The sequence below is a fragment of the Colossoma macropomum genome, unplaced genomic scaffold (genome assembly GCF_904425465.1).
Source record: "Colossoma macropomum unplaced genomic scaffold, Colossoma_macropomum, whole genome shotgun sequence".
Lineage (NCBI taxonomy): Eukaryota > Metazoa > Chordata > Actinopteri > Characiformes > Serrasalmidae > Colossoma > Colossoma macropomum.
In genome coordinates this window covers 12,615,839-12,635,656 of record NW_023494800.1, presented here as the reverse complement: position 1 = coordinate 12,635,656, position 19,818 = coordinate 12,615,839, and the positions used below count along the sequence as shown (strand labels likewise).

Genomic DNA, 19,818 nt, shown 5'->3' with positions numbered 1-19,818 from the left:
GGCATTAAGGAAAAAATGGCATTAGCAAGCTTAGCATTACTTAGCAGCAGTTTTTTTAACCACAGAGATGTCTTATGCAAGCTCAACATTCCAAGTGGTTTTGCTTTTTATCGCTTGCTTGACATCATGGTGGCTTTTATTATACAATCTTGAATATGAATGTACATGACCAGTCAAAAGTTTAGACACACCAAACTAAATGTGCACTTTTTCATCCTAAAGACATTTGATGGAAAGGCTTAAATTTAAATAGAATTTGTTTCTAAGACAAATAAAGATGTGAAGGTGAAGTTGATGACATACAAAATTATTTTCAAAACAAACAATTTCAATTCAAATAAAAAAAAAAGGAGAAAAACACATTTCAGAATTTTAACTGACTTGGACGTTAGATTAAAATCCTTGTGTTTTGAATGTATATAATATATACATCAGCACTCTTTGCTTTTCTTACACCCTCTGTTCTTTTCAGGAGGCTTATTTTCAGGTTTTCAAAGAAATCTGCAGGGATATTTTTCCACACCTCCAAAGTTCAGTCTTAGAAGTTGCTTGCATTTTCTGCCTCTCACGGTCCAAGTAATCCCAAACACATTCAGTGATGTTGAGGTCTGGGCTCTAGGGTGGTCTAGTCTGTTGTTCTACAGCTACAGATCCTTCCAGACCCATAGTGTTGAGTCATTTTCTCAGTGGAAGGATGGACAGAAATACCTGTGGATTTTTTCAGACCTGAATCAAGAGTGGAGCTTGAGTTTCTCTCAGAGACGAAAGCTTTAAGTTCAGTTCATCAGATGATGATACCTTTGGTGATCTACCAGTTCTTCCATGGTCATTTAGGGCAATGTATCGTAATCATTTTTTTAGTGCTGGAAACTGTTGTTTTTTATACTTTTCTTTAGACTTTTTTATGCAAGTGCTTATCATATCTGCTCTAAAAATTTGCCTGAAAAATGAATACAGAATGAATAACTTGTACTTATTGGCTGTTTTGATTGAAAATGAAGTAAATATAGAGTGGTCTCTGACATTTGCAAAGTACTGTATATTTACTTTTATAAGAAGGTGTATCCAAACTTTTGAGTGGTAGTGTAGGTCTATGATAATCTTTCTGCCTGCTAAACTGGAAGAAGAAGAAGCTTTTACAGCGCATTTCCTCTCATCAAGCGCAGTGGCATCACGCTGACAGGCTTTCCGTCCTCCCTCCCTCGAGACAGCTTTTCTTAATTTGTCGGTTAATCTTCAGGCTTGACTGAAAATTACATTGTTCATTTTTAACAAACTGTGAATGGCCGCGCTGACAGACGTTTGAAAGCAGCATGTGTGATGAAAAGTGGGGCGGAATTCTTTGAATTTATTTAGGCAGAAAGAATAAGGGTGGGAGTACAGATGGAAAAGGGAAAAGAGAGTGAGAGAGGAAAATGGTGAACGCTTCATCCACCCCGTTTTGTAGAATATTTACCAGCGTCAATTTCCAGGTCCCAAAAAATTAATGTTTTGACAGCAAATCAAACACGGACGATAACTCTCTGTCAAAGTGTCTCAGCATTACGCTTGAATACCAAGCTCTTAGCACCAAGGCTGCAAGGCTACTGCATTTCCATAATTTTGGATTCGAGGGAAATTATATATTCAAATTCCGCTTCAAGACTAGACTCTACAGCAGGCCTTAGATAGGAAAAAAACGATCAGCTTAAAGTCAGACAGGGAAAGAAAGGCGTGCGCCCATCTTCCCCTCTGCATTGTAGGGAGAACCAAGGGAAAATGATTGAAATAAGAATCACAAGCTGGAAGTGCCATCATAAAGAGAAAAAGGAAAACCTCAGTTCCATTAACAAGCTTGAAATTCCATTATCCACAGTTCGGGATTAAATAATGTTATCTGTTTTCTCCAAAGAAGACTGGCATGGGCAATAACAAAAAGGGAAGAAAAGAGCCTCCTGTGAGGAACAAAAGGCTGATGGGGGCCCTTGCTTTGCCTCTCAATGCTTTAGCCTTCTTAAAGTGCTTTATTGAAAATAAGCTGTGATGAGCGGAGTTGTGTGCAGTCTTCTAGCCCGAGCTGGCAGCCATAGAGAGCGGAGGATTACACGAGTCAAGCTTAATTGATCTAATTTTCTCACGCTCACTTTGTTTGAGCATTAGCTAGAACTCAAGATAAGCTTTTATTTTTAGATACAAGGTTACACAATAGCGGTTGTCTGGAATGATGAGGAAAAATGATGTTGGTGAGTTGTACTACATTATATTTATGATCGTGGGCCTGTAGCTTAATTCATGTTTATTATGCTCATATTTAACCGCTGTGATAAATTGAAATGGATGTTATCTGATAAAAAGGCATTTAAGTGCTTTAATTAAGTTCATTATAATCTTCCTGAGGCATCCCTGAAGATAATCCTCACTGCTGGTAAGTCAGTCAATGAGGGTTACTGAAAACCAGTGGTGAACCATGAACTAAGGCCTTCAGTTTGGGTCAGAATTATAAATACTTATTTGAAAATGAGGGGAAAAGTGGTGCTAGCACTCTTATGGGCTTTTGGTAGTATGATAGCTGATGATTCTTATGATTCTCATGAGTCTTACATTTTTTGACTGAAATTTGAAGCTTGTAACAGATATATTAACCTGTATTTTACTTTGTACTAGTTTTACAGTGTGTGCATTTCCAATCCAGTCATAATCAGATTTCTGCAGTTATCTGATTATTCAAATGGTCATGTAAACAGGATACTCCAATTTCTTTGATGGAAGTAAGGTCTAGAAATCTGATAAATTGAGCTGGATTTTAGTTCAGTAATCAGATTTCTCAGGACATGTAAACTCTTACTCTGATTTCTTTCCACTTTCTCAGTCTGCGCATGTGTGAAACAGACCGCGGTACCAGACATAAGCAAGCAGTGTTGCTGTGAGACGCAGCAAAACACTTTTAGAGCGGCACTGAAACCAAATACACACTTGATGAAATGAAGGATTTACATATTCTTCATCTTGTAGATAATGTATGTTCATATTTTCAGGTGGGGCTATGTTTAAAAAAAAAAAAGCCGCAGCATGAAGTTTGAGTTTTACATTGCGTTTACGCCACGTCTTCTTCTGTGAGTTTATTGGCTGGTTGTAAAGCAGAAATCTGATAACTGACTCATATAGACCTGGAGTTTCACATTATCTGATTACTCAAGTGCATATAAACACTTTGATCGGATTACTGACAAAATCTGATTTTCTGCAATTATCGGACTATTAAGTACATATAAACGCACTCAGTGAATGTTTCAGAACCCTGATACAGGGTTGCCGCTGTATTCCGTCAGGCTACCACTCATATTCACAGGTGTATCTAGACTACCATAGTTCTTAGTGCTTAGACTGACATTTTATCTCACAAAATTGGTCCCACCCACTGGAAATGAAAACATGATTGGTTGATTCCATTTTCAGTTCCTATTTATGTTAATGGTTATTCTGACATGGCAGGCCTTCAGTTCAGCTCCTGGGACCATATTACAGAAACAGACTGTAAGAGTATAACAAGTTCCTTAGCATTACCTAGCATTACATTTATTCATATTACAAACCATATTACAACCGTGAGTGATTTATTCATTAATTGACTTTTTTGCATCTCTGCAGTTCAAGAAAAATCCCAGATAGACACATTTTATCTACATTATAGATATACAGTCCCACCTGTGACTGTAGATGAAAACTGGCCAAATAAAATGCTGCAGTGATGGCGGCAAATAAAGAGGCGACCGAGTTAAACACGTGGCTGTTTATTAGTAGTAACAGCAGGACATGTAGGGCTACTAAAACTTCCAGGACGTTGCACTTTAGTTTTTTTTTCCCTTTTATTTTACACATGGTAGTTGCCTATACTGTAACTTATTTTGATTCTGCATTTATGTCTCAGCTGTGTGCATTGTCATGAATTGCTTGGGATTTTGAGATATAATATAAATATATATAAATATATAAAATACTGTAAGATTGAATTCCCATATATATGATTTGCTTCTTAATATACATTTGTGAACAGTTTTGAATGTAACTTTTTTTTCCAACCAAAACTTTACAATGAATTAAGGGAATTACTACAGTACATGCAGAGATTAAATCCAACATATATAATGATTATACTAAACTAGGCTGACCATATTTTGGTTTTCACAAAACAGGACACTGAGGGCAGGAGGGCAGCACAGGGCTGACTGTAGAAAGCATATGTCAACATGAAAGCAAAGCCAAATCCCAGATATTTTAATCAATTTAAAAATCCTGATTGGATGCATTTTTAGGTCTCAAAAAGAGGACATGTCCTGGAAAAAGAAGGCATATGGTCACCCTAATTCAACAACAACAAACTAAAACCTACAGACATTTATTTATTTTCAATTTCATAGAAATCATTAGGACTTCTCTGAAGGCCTAGAAGGCCTTAAGGGTTCCTCACTGGCCAAAAACTCTGCAAGTGTACTTATGATCACGTTTGTGGCACCATGTTAAATTGGTTTTACTAACATGGTCAGTAATGGGATTATTTCTAATTGACGAAAGTTTCGACAGCCAGGTTTCCATGAAATTTTCTCCGCTGCTTAAAAACCAGACAGAAATTAGCAGCAGTGTCTTAAAAGCATATTGTTGAGAGACCTCATTTAACAATGGTAGCAGTTATCGCAGCTAGTTGGAGGCACAGCCCTTGAAGATGTACTGAAGGAGTATTTGCAGAGGGGATCCCTCAGGGCCTTCTAGGCCTTTAGCAAAGGCTTAATGATTTCTTAAGACTAAAAAATGCTGTAATGTTTTTGTTTAATAGATTCACCCTGCTTGGTGTTTAAACTCTGTATGTGTTGTGGTAATACTTTTATTTTATTGTTAAGTTTTGGTCGGAAACAGTAAAATTAGGATCTTGAAATGTATAATAAAAAAACTGTGAAATGATGATCCAGTTTCCCTGTGGTGTTTTGGTAGATACAACCAGGCTCGTTCTTTCATTGGTTTGGCTTTGAGAGGCTGGACTGAAGGCCTAACGCATTTGATTACCTACCTACCTATCAGTCGTGTTTTGATTTACAGTGCATGGCACCAATTTCCGGTGTAGAATTACATTCCTCTAGAATGTTTTGGCGGGCTATACTATTTCACTGCCACCCTGTGTAGGCAGTTCTGTGTGCAGTTTGCATGATTAGATGCAGCCTTAGCAAATTGAATGTTAATTTCAGACACACTGCAAGTGCATATTACAGCAACATCAAGGCACATTTTGTTCTGCACCTCCTCATATGTACATTTGGCCCTCAGCGATTCTCCTGATTAAAGTATATCATTACCTAGAATGAAATTCATTTCCACTAAAACAGCATAAACATTCAGTATATTCAGTGTGGTCGTAATGGTTCAGGCCGAGATTAGAACCACAGGATAGGCTTTGAGGTTATGAAGGCGTCACTCTTGTGTCGCTCTGAATGGCTCTACAGTTGATGATTCTAATTGAATGATGTGACTCATTGGGTTAATAAGATGATTGAACGTTGGTGCCTAGGAGTAGGAGCTGACAGCATGATGAATAGTCCTGAATAATGATTAGTGAATTATCCTGCATTAAAACAGCCTGATTGATCTGGCCTTTATGTGCAGGAGACAGAAATCCTCAACACTGCCGTGCTCACGGGGAGAACTGTCGCCATACCGGTGAAGGTGGTTACTGTAGGAACGGACGGGGCTGTGACCGATGTGACCGAGTCAGTGGAGTGCCGATCGACTGATGAGGACGTTGTTAAGGTAAGAACAACTCACGCACCTGCTAACGCAGATACAAAGACATACATTCATTGTCCACTTTATTGTCACTGACCAATCTTTTTGTTGTCCTTTGTTGACCACTTGTTTGTTGTCTTTTTTCGTGAGAGCGCTCACACTAGACGACAAGTCCAAGAGAGAGTATAGCGCACATAACTAGTTTGGGCTATGAATAAGAACTCAGACTCCCAGATCTCCTCAGAAATCACATGACACAAATAAAGCTATACTTACTGGACTGGATCTGTTTGGGCTTTTACGCGCAGTGAAGGTGCAAACCGGGGATTAATATGGGATTCAGAAGCACTGATACAGTGAGAGCTGGAGAAATATCTCATTACAAACTGGCAGCTGAGCTGAAATTGTAAAGAGCGTGTTTTGACGTCTGGAGCCAACATTATAAACATGAAAACAGCTCTTATTTCTTTGTGTTTCTGTCTCTGCACTCTGCAGTGTTCATGCATGTCTCTTCGCCTGTTTCTACACTCTTCTAACTCTCTGATTGGCTGTTGTTTGAATCACTCGTTGAGTAAATCTCTGACCTTCTCACACTACATGACTCATGAACATTGTGAGTTGTAAATATCAAACATGTTTGCTAATACCTGAGGGTCTCCGATCACTTCAGAGTTTGATCAGAGGGCTAAAGATTTACTTATTTTTCCGCTCACACTACCAGATCATCTGCGCCGTCAGCGGCTTCCGATCAAGCTCCTGACACAAAAAATCACTTTAGATTGTAAAATTTGTCGCAAGGGGCATATCGGGGTTAAACTCGGGCAAAAAATCATCTAGTGTTGGCCCAGCCTTACTGGTAAACTATGTAAGACAATAAATGCCTATTCACTCAAACAAAGTAATCCATTACAAATTGCTAATTACTTCTCTCAAACTGCAGTGTGACTACTTAGCGTATTGTTTTGTAAAAGAAGTAATCTCATTACTTCTCTATTACTCTCTAAAACTCATACACATTTGCAGCAACTGGAAAGTATAAGGGAAAACTTTTTCATTAAGTTCACTGTAACAATCACAGTAAATATTAAAAGGCACTTCATTGACAGCAAGCTATGCTTGATTAAAATTATGAACAGCTAATGCTGTTTGAAAACCTAGAAACTATCCATAGCTGCCTAAAATCTTCAGGAATAAAACGTAAAGCCTACTGAGCTGTTCCTGAACAGAAAATCAAGTCTAGCCTGTTTAAGTGACGTCGCAGTTCACTTTTCTTTTGGGGGTTTTTATCCATCAGTTTAATAGTAACATGATTAGATGCTTCAACAGATTGGTCATCAAGTTTATGGTGCTTCCCACTGACTCAGCTGATATGAGTAGCACACGCACAAGAACAAACATGGATAATCTGTACAGAGGAAGTTCACAAGTTAAATGCATCCTGCTTAATTAAAGTAAAATTCCACTGATTTTTCAAATTTTCTGCATGGTTCAGTCCTTGAGAAGTAAGCAGAGTCATTCAGAGTGGTTTGATGTGAGATGGTATGTTGTAGAGAAACTTTCTTTATAATGGTGATAATAGGAACCAGGCACTGTGATGTCAGTGGTGCAAATATAGCCATTTTATTTACTGTCCAAAATGACCCTTCATCTGAGTTTTTATGTGTAATGTTTATAATAGTAAAAAATACATTTCTTGGGGGGGCTACTACTTTTCCTTACAGCTACCTGCATGTACTTCTCTGCCATGGATAATTTTAAGGCCAAAACTGTATCTCAAAACTATCCTCAAACAACGTCTCAGGCATCAGGCAGTATATGTGTAACTATTTCATGTAATAACTTTCTGTGAAGTAGCTTTTAGAGGCATTCAATTCTTTGGACATCTGGTTTAATTAACGACCGCTAGGAACATTTCTGTATTGATAAGTTCCTCTATAATGGAGCGTTTCACAGCAAACTACTTTGACTTTGTTTACACTTCAAATATTTAATTATGCAGACAAAATCAGTGGAATTATCCACTTTATTATCACTCTGTCAGACACGCTTGAGTAATATCCATCAGAAAAGTCAGTAACTGTAATGTGTTTACAGAAATTTAAACTGTAACGTTATACGACTTTGTTACAGGAATATAAATAACACATTACTTTGTACTGTGTTGCCCTCAACACTGTTGTGATGCACAGTATGTCAGCTGCCCTGTACTCTTCATCATCGTTACTGAACACAGGACTGTTGATCACATGTTATTCGGGTGTTGGACCATTCTCAGCACAGCAGTGACACTGTCATTGTAATGTGCGGTGTTAGTGCATCAGACACACACATGGCCTTGCTGTTGGTTTTTCTTGTGTCACTGCTAAGACGTGAATGAGCAGCCACCCAAAAAATGTCCAGCCAAGTGCAGCTCTGTGGTCAGAAACTGACCACTGATGAAGGGCTAGAAGATGGCTAATATAACCTGTCAGAAGAAGAACTGCAGTCTCTAACTATGCACCAGCAAGCTGGATGTACAAGGAAAGGACTTAAAGATCTGCTCTGTGTATACTTACTTAGAAACACATTGATGAAGAAAGCTTCATCTTTCATCAGTGCCGTTCAATTAATAGTCTACATCCATATCCATGACTATATATGTTTCGTAATGAGTACGACTGCAGTTTAATATATTTTAATGTACTTTTGACTTTCCTGTTCTTTATGCATTGCCTACAGTTTGCATTTTGAATGCAATATAAACAAACGCAGAAGCTTTGGCAATTTTGTCTAACAAAGAAGAAGATGGTGAAAAAGAAGAAATAAGAATAATCAGGAAGTGCTGACAGAGGTGGTCTAATAAACGCATACCACGTTCCCCATCCTGTATCAGATTTGATTTAGACACCTCTCTTCCCTGCCTGCGTGCTTTTGTCAGTGGAAGGAAAGTCTATTATAAATGATAAAGCCAGGGGCAAAAACAAAGGAAACATTATTTTCTTGTACTTTTTTTTGCTTCTGTCTTTTGCATTTGGGGAACAGCTCAATTGAGAGTTTTATTGTTATGGAAATGGTAGTGTTGTGATGTTGAGTGAATGTACTGTATGCATATATGTGTGCGTATGATTTGTGTGTGTGTGTCTGTGTCTTGTCGCCTGTCTGGGTTGTGTGTTTGCTCCCTCTGGGTTTAATTATCTAGTGAACACCTCACACTGCGACTGTGACCTCTCTAGAGGAACTACACATGCACACGTACACACATGCTCACATATATTCGTCCCCTTCACTCAGAGCACCTGGAGATGCCAAACTGTCTTCACTTTAACCTCCTACGCTATAATCCAATTAGCCTCATTTTTTGAGTTTCCTGATGTTCTCTATCAATGTAGCACTCAATGTCAGTTTTTTTTTCACAGTGTTCATACTGGCTGCAGCCCTTAGCTACAGGTGCCTTGGTCTCATCATCACCGCAGTCTTTTGATTTGAATTGAAAGAAAAAATAAGGCAACTAAAGGTTTCTACACTTTATTATTCTCCCTGAAGACTCCTAATGTTTATATGTGTTTATGTACCAAAACCAGTTATATTTCATTTCTACATCACCCAACTTCTCATTATCTCTCAGAATTAAACAGGCTGTTTTAGTTACCACAGTTATTATAAGACTGATATATGTAAATAAGCTCTGTTCTGACTGGTTGCCCTGTATCATGCCTATTAAACTGGTCTAGGCTGAATAAGTAAATGTGTTGCTTTTTCTGACATCACAAAAACAGTGAATTCAAAACAGGCTGTTTTTGTTTTGGCCTCCAGATAAGGATTGTGTGGACTGGTCAGGAACAGTATGTTTTGAAATTTTAGCCATGTTTCCATACTTCTTCATTTCTAATGAGCACTTGTTGTTGTAGTTGCTTATTGAAATTGAAGAAAATATATACCATAAAAGTTGAGCAGTATCATAACTAGAGACTTATAGGCCCCAGTGCAAAAAATAATGCCTATAGTGCCAAAAATAATGCCCCCTCTTTACAACACTACTTTGTTACAGTAGTAATTGGGGTATTGTTTTGCACTGGAGACCATAAGTAACAAAGTTAACAAAAATTACAGATGAAATTTACCTTTAATTAATATGACAGAAAAAATGACTGTGTAACTTGCATTCACTATTGTTATGTCTCAAGATATTAATGCTCTCGAGGGCCACTGCACCCAATAGAATCTAACATTAATGTTAATTAAGGCCTTATTTTAGGAGTCCTGATCACCATGCTCACCATGGGCTTCAGAGTGATTGCCTTCCCTGTACCCCCTAGTAGTTATGCCACTGAAGCTGAGAGTTATTATTGTTTTGCTACACTAGTTACATGGTTTGAGTCTGCACTTTTGATTATGGTATGGTTTCAACTACTGATGTCTGATTTGTGAGTGAATCATTCTTTTAAACCGGTTCTGTTCAATGTATCATTCAAACGTTTCTGCAGGACCTTTATATCTGTATTATAGACTGATTAAATCTAATAAAAAACCAATAATAATCTTTAACAATTGAACCTCATAGAATCATAATGCAATACACCACATATGAGAAATATATTAGAACTGACCTCTTGGAATTAAATTTTATTTTACTCTATGTGTTTCTTAGACACGCTGAGCTGAAAGACAATATAATAAGACACTGTGGTGGTTCCTGATCAAGCCTGCGGTTCCTGTTAATAGAGAATAGGCTTGATACTTGAGTCGGCCTGCTCCACAGCGCCAGATCCCGGCAAGAAAATGAATCAACTGAATTAGACATATGAATCATTAAAATGAACCATTCCAACAGTAAAATGAATGAACTTCCCATCACTAATCTCAACAAAGGACGAAAACGTGGCGACAATGTAAAGGATGTTTTTTTCTTTCTGTAAAATGACTATATGCACAAAAATAACTTCTTCAAATTCATGATCTCCTTTTCTACTAACAAAAACAAATGTGGTATGGTTGAAGCTTTAGAATCTGCACTTTCCATAAAATATCTCCACTTGTTCCACTGAGCTGCAGGTAAATAATGAACATTGAACTACACTGTGACTCCTAAGGGTTAAAAAGACATTTTTACGATGTGATTGTGCTGGATGTTTATCTGCAATGCAGTAGGCTATTTCACACCAAAAGCCTTTCAGGTCTAAGACTTCTAATGGAACAAATAAATTGATCCTGTGCTTAGGCAGCTCCAGCATATAGGCAGATTCAGAGCGAGCAGTGATGCGAAGGCAGGGTGGCACGCTGCTGAACACCTACGGGGGGATAGTACGCGGAGTCAATGAGGGATGAAGCTTATTCTTTTAGGCACACTGGATGAATGCTTTAAGAACATCACACCAGAAAGAGAGGGATGTATGGTGTGTGTGCATGTGTGTGCGTGCACATGCTCCTGCGTGTGGCTTGGCTCCTCTGTCAGCTGAAGTGAGTAAGCGTGGCTGATCAGGGACATGCCGTGCTTAATTCTGTCTGCTGAAGACTGAGTGTGGGCTAGCCACCGTCAAGCCCACGTTGGGCCCACGTCATGCTCGGCAGCTTCAGTCTCAGTCTATTTCTCTGGGCGCTTCATTAACTCCCAGCAGCAGCCCTAATGTCCTCCATAAGTGTCCTCCTATCCTGCACTCTGAACGCTCCTGATTAATGCCCTCCTCGGCTGCTTATGACGCAGACGGAGTCACCCTGTGATGCGGAAGGTGTGTTTTAGCAGAGTCTTCATACCCTAGTCTCAGCTCAGTGCACAGGATTAGTGTGTGAGAGTGTGCACAGTGAAGGATATACACCACAAGTATTCAACTCTCATAATTACCAGATCACTTGAACCGTGTATTTTACTGTACATGCACACCATTGGCTCAGCATCACTTGGGCAGCATTTATGTGTATTTGTGAGTGAGAGCAGGCAGGCAGTTTGATTGGATTGTGTGGTCTTGCAAACTACATTTTTTAAAAGCATAGACCACTGAAGTTGTGTCATCATTGTGTAATTGGTGTCATGTCCGTGTTAGAAACTCTGGGTCTAAGCTGGATGTCTCTAAGGCCACTATAAATGAGCTTTTTGAAAATCGCCACTATCATGGGTAACAAACCCATTTTGTCCTATGTACATTTTTCCTCTGAATGTGACTGGATACTCTAAATTATGAGGTCATTAAGGAACTGAAATATGGGTTTGCTACATATGAGCTAACACTGCTATACACTGAACTGACATCATAAGACTGACAACCTCACCAAAATACCCCATACAAACCAACAAACTTTGTCCATTGTGGTTGGTAAATTGCTTTGGCAGTAGCAAAGGTTAATTGTGCTGCTTTCATGCAACATCAATGCGCAGGAGTGGTAGCGAGCTGTTAGTGTGGAAGTAGCAATGTTCATATTTAGAGTCTTTAATGATCTTGTAATTTAAGGGATCCAGTGACATTCAGGGGAAAAAATATATGTAGGAGAAAACGTATCAGGTTTGTAACCTTTTTGTGTACCGCAGGGTGCAACAGCTGTGATTTTCCCATTGCGAAAATCCCTTTCATTTTTGTCATACAGAAATAGAGCTTAGACCTGGAGTTGCTAATATTGGCATGACACACAACTTTAGAGGTTTATGGGAGTCACTATCAACTGGGGATGTGCACAGGTACTCAGATATTCAGTTAATCATTCAAAGGGCCTGTATTCGAGAACTGAAATCACTGTTTGGGTGCTTGCTCCATCCCGGGAAGTGGGAAAAATATACAGGCAAAAATTTTGTCAAATGACAAGTTTGGTTTAACAGTACAGTAATTTATGGTGAGTTTGCTCATATGTTTGAGTATGTAAATGTATTATATTACACGTTGCATCTGTGAAATGCATATGTCTTAATGTGAGTTTGTTGCCAAGGACACGACTGCGAAGGCAGAGACAATTTGGCCTGGCATGACTTCAGTGCTAAGTAAGCTAACTACTCTAGCTGACATTAGCTATATCTAGAAACAGTAAAACATAATTCTGACATATTAATATTGACACATCGTCCACCTGTAGAAAGACAACGAGCGCTCATCAGCATCCAGTCTTGTAATGGTTAGCAGTAGTTTCAGTTCCTTATCTCAACTGAAGAGGAAGCCTTTGTTACTCACCCAACACGAAAAACCTAATACTTTCTCTTGGCTTCTTGGCGACACCAGTGCTGACACATAAAAAGGTAAGCCCAGCCCTACAATAAGTCAGTTTTTTTCCCCAGCGGTTAACAGTACATGACACAAAGATTTGAATGTGGATATCAACATTTAAAAAGCAGAATTCATAATTTTACAGTTTCCAGCATTTTTTCTCTCAATTTAGACTCTGACCAGAAATGTTTACTAAACAGTTTTGCTTACTTTGATAACACTAATTATGAGTGATCTGGATCTGTCTCAGGAAGCATTCTAAATGCGTTTCATCTATGCATGAAACAAAAACAGTTAACTTAGCCTATAATATTGGCTCAGTTCACAGTACAACTGTGCTAAGCTATCACTTCACTAAAGTTCAGCTCCACTTACTTCTTTCGTTTCTCTCCTCATATGCCAATTTAAAACTCTCTCTTATGGCCAACCTCTGTGCTGATTTAACGTGCTCAATCAGGCAAAACAGCACTGACAAGAGCCAACTACAGCCGACACACCACACAAACTACAGGCAGCGGTCAGCCACTGGCACTCACCACCTGCCTGATGCTGTCCAATGGCTAACTTTCAGCTGGTGTGTCAGGGCCTAAAGGCCAATTCAAAAAGCATTTATGAAGCCTTTTTCCCTCTGATCATACAGATATTACAGATCATAATTATTGTTTCAGTCCATACTGGCTCCACTAGGTGTGTGTTTTTTGTCCATCAAAACCTGAGCCCTTCAGTCCTTCTGTGTTTCTTTTATACACAGAGTCAACATTTTTTCACTTGCATGAGTGAGTGAAGTGTAAACTCCAGAGAGATGCACACAAAAAACAGGCAAACTTTCTGTAGAATTATGATCTCTACTTAAAATCATAATCTACTAAAATGTTGTGTCTTTTTTGCCTGATAGTTGCCAGATATCTATTTTCTAGGGAAATCCATTTCCACTAATTGTTTTTTCAGGCCAGGTGTTAGACCCTTCGAAGCTACCAATGTGGTTGTGCTTTTGTGGTATCATCAAGCGTGTGTTTGGCCGAAGTAGCATCCTCACACAGAAATATTGTTAAAAATACAGTGAATACATTATGCATGTGAAAACACCATGGTTTATGTTCTCTACACTTATTTTCAAGATGTGTAACTGAGTTCATTTACATTCATTTACAAGATTTGCATTTGAAAAATGAATGTGGATGCTTTTCAGTACTCGGTCAAAAAATAATTCACATCTTTCTTTGGAGATGCAGAGAAATAGTGTTTAGTAGCTCCTTCAATACTGCTTGGACTGTGTAGTCTAAAACTCTGTCAAAAACTGTGTACTACTACACCGTACATACTATACTAATGAATGGGCTTCTAATGCTGGAGTGCTATATTTGACTTATGATTTACTATGGTATATATACGCAGTTGTGCTGGGATTTTATCTGCTTTTGATTATTAGGGCTTGAAGAATGCAGTAATAAGTTGATTGATTATGTTTGTGAACATCCAGAAGGGGGAGCTCCTACTGGTTTTCTCTTGAGAAAATGACAGAGATGAAACCCCACACTTCAGGTTTCACATCTTTTATTAGTGTTCAGTGGTATACAGTATTTCAATAAAACCACCCAAAGTAATATTTTAGTTTGCAGAAAAACTAAGAAACCAAGAAATTTAATGATTGAAGTCTACTGTGACTAGACTAGAACTAGACGCTGTACTCCCGACACAAGCCAGCTCGCCTTTGCAGCATAAACCTTGCTGGATCCGTGCTGGAATATAGTATGTAATATAGTAAAATGTGTACCACACAAAAACAGAGCGCTAGGAAATAACATTAGCCCACTAATTGTATCCTCATGTCTCAACAAAGCCGGGTAGCTTGTTTAATGATTGGGGAAAAGCTGCTAACAATACGTATACAGCCATGATGATAACTAGGCATTTTACCTTATATTAAAAGAGGTAATACCTGCAATTCTGATTCGTTCCAATAAACAGATCTTCCCATCTGAAGCTATGTGACAGAACCAGACACAAAGGCAGTGTGGACTGGACAGACAGTCACTTGCACTTTGCTTACACTGTCACGTATGTGTTACGGATGTTTCATGTCCACTTTGTGTGAATTCGGGGTAACACCCTACTCTCGGTTCAGTGCATTGGTATAGGGTGTGATGATATATCATGAAGAAGGTGTGTTTCAGCAAGTTCTACTCACTCACACACCCAATCCTCAGCTCAGTACAGTGAATTGGACAGGCCTCACTTATTAGTGCTCTTCAGACTCTGTGGTAGATTTGTATAGGATGAATAGGGTCTATCAGTTTAGCCCAGTAGTCTACTCTTTTTGTACCCATACAGCACTGAGATACATTTATGTGTGTGCTCACTGTGCTTGAATCACATGTTGAATTCTAATGTGGTCATTATGCCTGCACAGTCGTTTCTTTTGCCAATCATACTGTGTCTAGTGTGAGACATGAGTTTAAAAAGTTTTTTTTCTTTTCACAAAAATACACTCATTGTGAGAGCATTGGAGCTCTAGTGATTGTGTAGTACTGCGCAAAAGTCAGAGACCACCCTTTCATTTATTTCATTTCTAGTCAAAACGACTGTTAATTGCAAGTTATTGTTTTTTCAGCATCGGGAAAAAAGCAGAAATTCTATATAACAGAAAATTAAATGCAACCCTCAAAAACTAAATATAATATTTATTTTTTTCAGTTTTTAGTGTTTCTACACTTTTCCTTTATTTCAACTTCCATTTTTTTCACAGAAATCTGCAGAAATATTTTTCCACATCTCCAAAGTTCAGTCTTAGAAGTTGGATGCATTTTCTGTTCATCACAATCCAAGTGATCCCAATGACAAATGCAGACTCATCAATCCGAAAGACCTTACCGCACATCTCAGGTGTCCTGTTTCAGTGTTCTGGTGTAAATGTTCTACTTTTTGGTCTACTTTCTTTTCTCAGTAACAGCTTCTTGATAGCTACACATCCTTTCAGGCTGTGTTGAGTTGTCTTCTCACAGTGGAATGATGGACAGAAACACACAGAAACAATACAATTTTTCAGTTTCAACATTTGATATGTCGTCTTTGTACTATTTCCAATTAAATATAGGGTTTTAATGTTTTGCCCATCATTGTTTTTCTGTTTTTATTCACGTTTTGCTCAGCAACTGAACTTTTTTGGGAATGGGGTCGTAATCAAAATCTGAAACCTGCAGTTAGATGTTTTATATTGTATATAAATAAAGTGGAAAACTGGGTGGTCATCAGCACTTAGAGCAGCTTTTGCTAAATGAGAACTTAATGAGGAGGCATCTGCTAATCAGTTCTTCTGAGGGCCAAGTTAGAGCTGAGAAATAAAAGTAAAGATGACTTGGATGAAGTCATGCTGCTGAAAATGGCAAAGCATAGAGGACATCTGTTCTCGCTAACAACTGACATGCTTGGCCACTTGGGTTTTCAGCTTAGAAGTGTGAGAAACACTGGCCACCGTTTAGAAAGCATTGCACGGCTTTGGTGCACCTCCATATTGCTCGTTCTCTAGCTAATGGCCGATGGAGAAGATTGGGCGTTCTTGGCCAATCCCGGGTTGGGTCTCTCTGAGAGCGATATTGATGTTTTGCAAATGAATCAGTGCACTGTGAATAGACACAACCTCTTCACTCCGCCCCCTCTGCCTTGAGCTCCATCTGCCGAGCCGCTTTCAACCCGGAGGTCTGGGAGATATCCACCACGTCCACGCTCGCTCATTACTCACACACACTGTACCCCGTCTCTCTCCCACTGTGTGTAGTTAGAAATAAACACTTGGACAGGCGCACCAAAGTCTGCCTAATCTCTCATCCCCTTCATTACAGCCAGGAATGAAAGCGAATATCGGTGGCACAGACACATGAAGGCCGGAGCGCTTTTCACATATTGTGCTGATTAACACAAGAAGAGGGGCCTTGTTGTTTTCTCGCTCTTTTGAAATTCAAAATGGCACGAGGCAAATCGGGGAAGGAAAGAAAGAGCACAATGTACGCCGCAATTATCTTTCACCGCGAGCTGCCGCGAGGGCTGTGCGATTGTTGATGGTGTGATTTATGTTTGTTCTGTGATCAGGTGTCGGAGAGGTGTGATTACGTGTATGTGAATGGGAAGGAGACGAGAGGCAGGGTGAAGATGAATGTGAACTTCACCTACAGCTACCTGAGTGCTCAGCTGGAGGTCAGCGTGTGGATGCCCCACTTGCCCCTGCAGATCGACATGTCCGACCCAGAGCTCAGCCAGATCAAGGGCTGGAGGGTGCCCGTCACCACCAGCAACCAGAGGTGAGGCTTATATTTGGCTAGGAAACAGCTCAGAAATGGCCTTAATGAGTTAAAAAGTTTTTTTTTTCATTGATGTGCATGTATGATGCCATGCTAATAGTCGGGCCCATGTCCTACATTTCTCTTGTATTTTATTTTTGCAGCTGGTCCTCTTTTAATATTGTGTGTTCATGTGCTAAGAACAGTTACAATTCATTTTTACATGATCATTTTCAAACAACTAGCTGTCCTGTATTGCACCTCATTCAAAAAGCTGTCTGGTCTGAAATACTCCTTATAACTTCATCATGAATGCGTGGAGCTAAACTGCTGTATGTCGAATGGACGAAGATTTGTAAATGCACTGGGGAGAGAATGGTGTGTTCTAAAATTTTTACAGCGTTTATATACTAACTCTTATATTTAAAAAAGTGAGGAAAATTCCGTTTTCTATGATAGGGGCCCTTTAAAATGTAAATATAATAGTAATATTCTTAGTGCTAGTATGCAAATTCTTCATAATTGATTTCATAGGCTTACTTTTTGACTTAGGAGCAGCTACCCTCAACTCTTAACTCTAAATCCTAAGGGCCCTTATGTGGGTGCACATTCTGTAGCTCTCATAACTACATAACTTCCAAATTAGTTTCATAGTTATCAACTAATTCACAGTAGTTAATAAATAATATGTCCTAAGATTAATAATTAAATAAAAAGCCTAGAGTCCAAGGGGTTAGTAAGCTTGCTAGTGCTAGTATCAAGAGCCTTCATTAGTAAATGCATAGGCTTATATTTGGCTTAGGAAAACTCAGAAACAGCCTTAAACCCTACGGGTCTGTATGTGCTTCCACACTTCAGTTCCTCATACTCAAAAGTGCATAACTTACATGTTAATTTCATAGTTACTAAATCATTCATAACACTTACTATATAGTAACCTTGGAGTTCAAGGGGTTAATGAGTTGATTTATATTAAATACTTCAATTGATATGCATCTATATTTAAAGATTTAAATGCATTTACATTTTTTTCTAGTGCTTGCATTGCTAGAGCTAGTTAATGTATAGGCTCATTTTTGGCTTAGGAACACCTCTGTACCCCCTGATGGCCCATATGTAGGTCAGCAGTCACATTCCACACTCTCTTATATCAGTTTCATAGTAGTTACTAAATCATATATGGTAGGTACTGAGTCATAAGTTTTTTAATTAATAACTGAATAATAAGCCTAGAGTTCAAGGGGATTAAAGTTTTTGATTAATATGCAGAGTCTTTGATCTGTGTTGCAATGTTAATGTTAACAGTATTTCTTAATATAGGAATGCAGTAATGATATTCCCAGTACCCGAAGCCTCTTTAAAGGGGAATTCTACCAGTTTATACCAAAATGTCTGCAGAATTTAATCATTAAAACAAAATTAATCAGTATGATTTGATGTGAAATGGTTCGTTATACAGATACTTGGATTTCTTCACAGTGGAGGTGATAGGGACCAGGGCTTGTGATACCTACAACACAAATATAGGCATTACATTTGCTATCCAAAATGACCAGTGAACCTATGCATGTCTTCTGTAATATTTATAGTGGTAAAATAGTGATGAATCTATAATACATACATTTTCTGGGGTCTATTTTGCCTTACAATGCACTACATGTACCTCGTCATCCTGAATGGATTTTTAGAAAGCATGTTTTAGGTCAAAACTTTATCACAAAACTAACACAAAACAGTGCCTCAGGCATCAGGTAATGTATTCATTACCATTTTGTGTAATAACTTTCTCTGAGGGAGCTTTTCGATGTATTAAATGCTTTAGACATCTCTTTCCTCTCACCACCACTGTGAACAATTCTGACTCAGCAAGTTTCTCTAGAACAGAGCGTTTCGCATCAGACCACTCTGAATGACTTTGTTTACATCTTAATGCTTGAGTTACGCTAAAATTTAGACAAAATGTGGACTTCCCATTCAAGTAAATGTGTGGGCTTAGGAATATGTCAGAAAGTCACTCCTAAGAAGTGAAGGTAGTTTTTGATTAATATGCATATAGAATACAATATTAATAGGAGCTTTTCCTAAAATAGGAATGTCAGAATCATATTGCTAGAAGTCTTCATAAGTAAATGCACAGCTAGCAGCTGACAGATGCAGTTGGCTCACTTATTTGAGTCTCAGAACATGTTATGAGAATAATGACTGAGAACAGTATGGATGGGGAACACCTGATCTTAGATAAGCACTTCCTGCTCTGAGAGTCTTCATATAACAATGACACTGGCCTTTTTTCTCAGCCCCCCGACTCTTCTGTCCTCTGTGCACTTCGCTGTAGCCGTATCCTGGTAACACCAGCCACACGCTACTGTTCTGCTCTGAAAGCATGATGGAGGAGCGGGGAGAGGAAGCTGATGCTGATTTTTAATTACCGCAGGGTCGTTCTCAATCACATCTGCCTCTGACACGGTGCCGTCAACCAACGCACAGGTTAATACTGGCATATGCCGTGAATATCCACAAGACAAGTTTTAATTACGCTTCCCTGGAAACAGCACGCTGAAGTTGAATTCATGCATGACAAGTGTGAGCGAGAGAGAGAGTGAGGGAGAGAAATGACAGAGGTAGAGGTG

The 19,818-nt window shown here is 38.8% G+C and overlaps 1 protein-coding gene across 1 annotated transcript in view; it reads left to right on the top strand.

The window, feature by feature from the left end:
• Positions 1 to 19,818, top strand: part of si:dkey-112m2.1 (transmembrane protein 132C) — a 125,328-nt gene that overhangs the window by 92,341 nt on the left and 13,169 nt on the right. The window contains exons 4-5 of the mRNA XM_036589092.1: positions 5,632 to 5,775; positions 17,001 to 17,209. Of these exons, the coding sequence (XP_036444985.1) occupies positions 5,632 to 5,775; positions 17,001 to 17,209 (353 nt within the window). The remainder of the gene's footprint in view (positions 1 to 5,631; positions 5,776 to 17,000; positions 17,210 to 19,818) is intronic.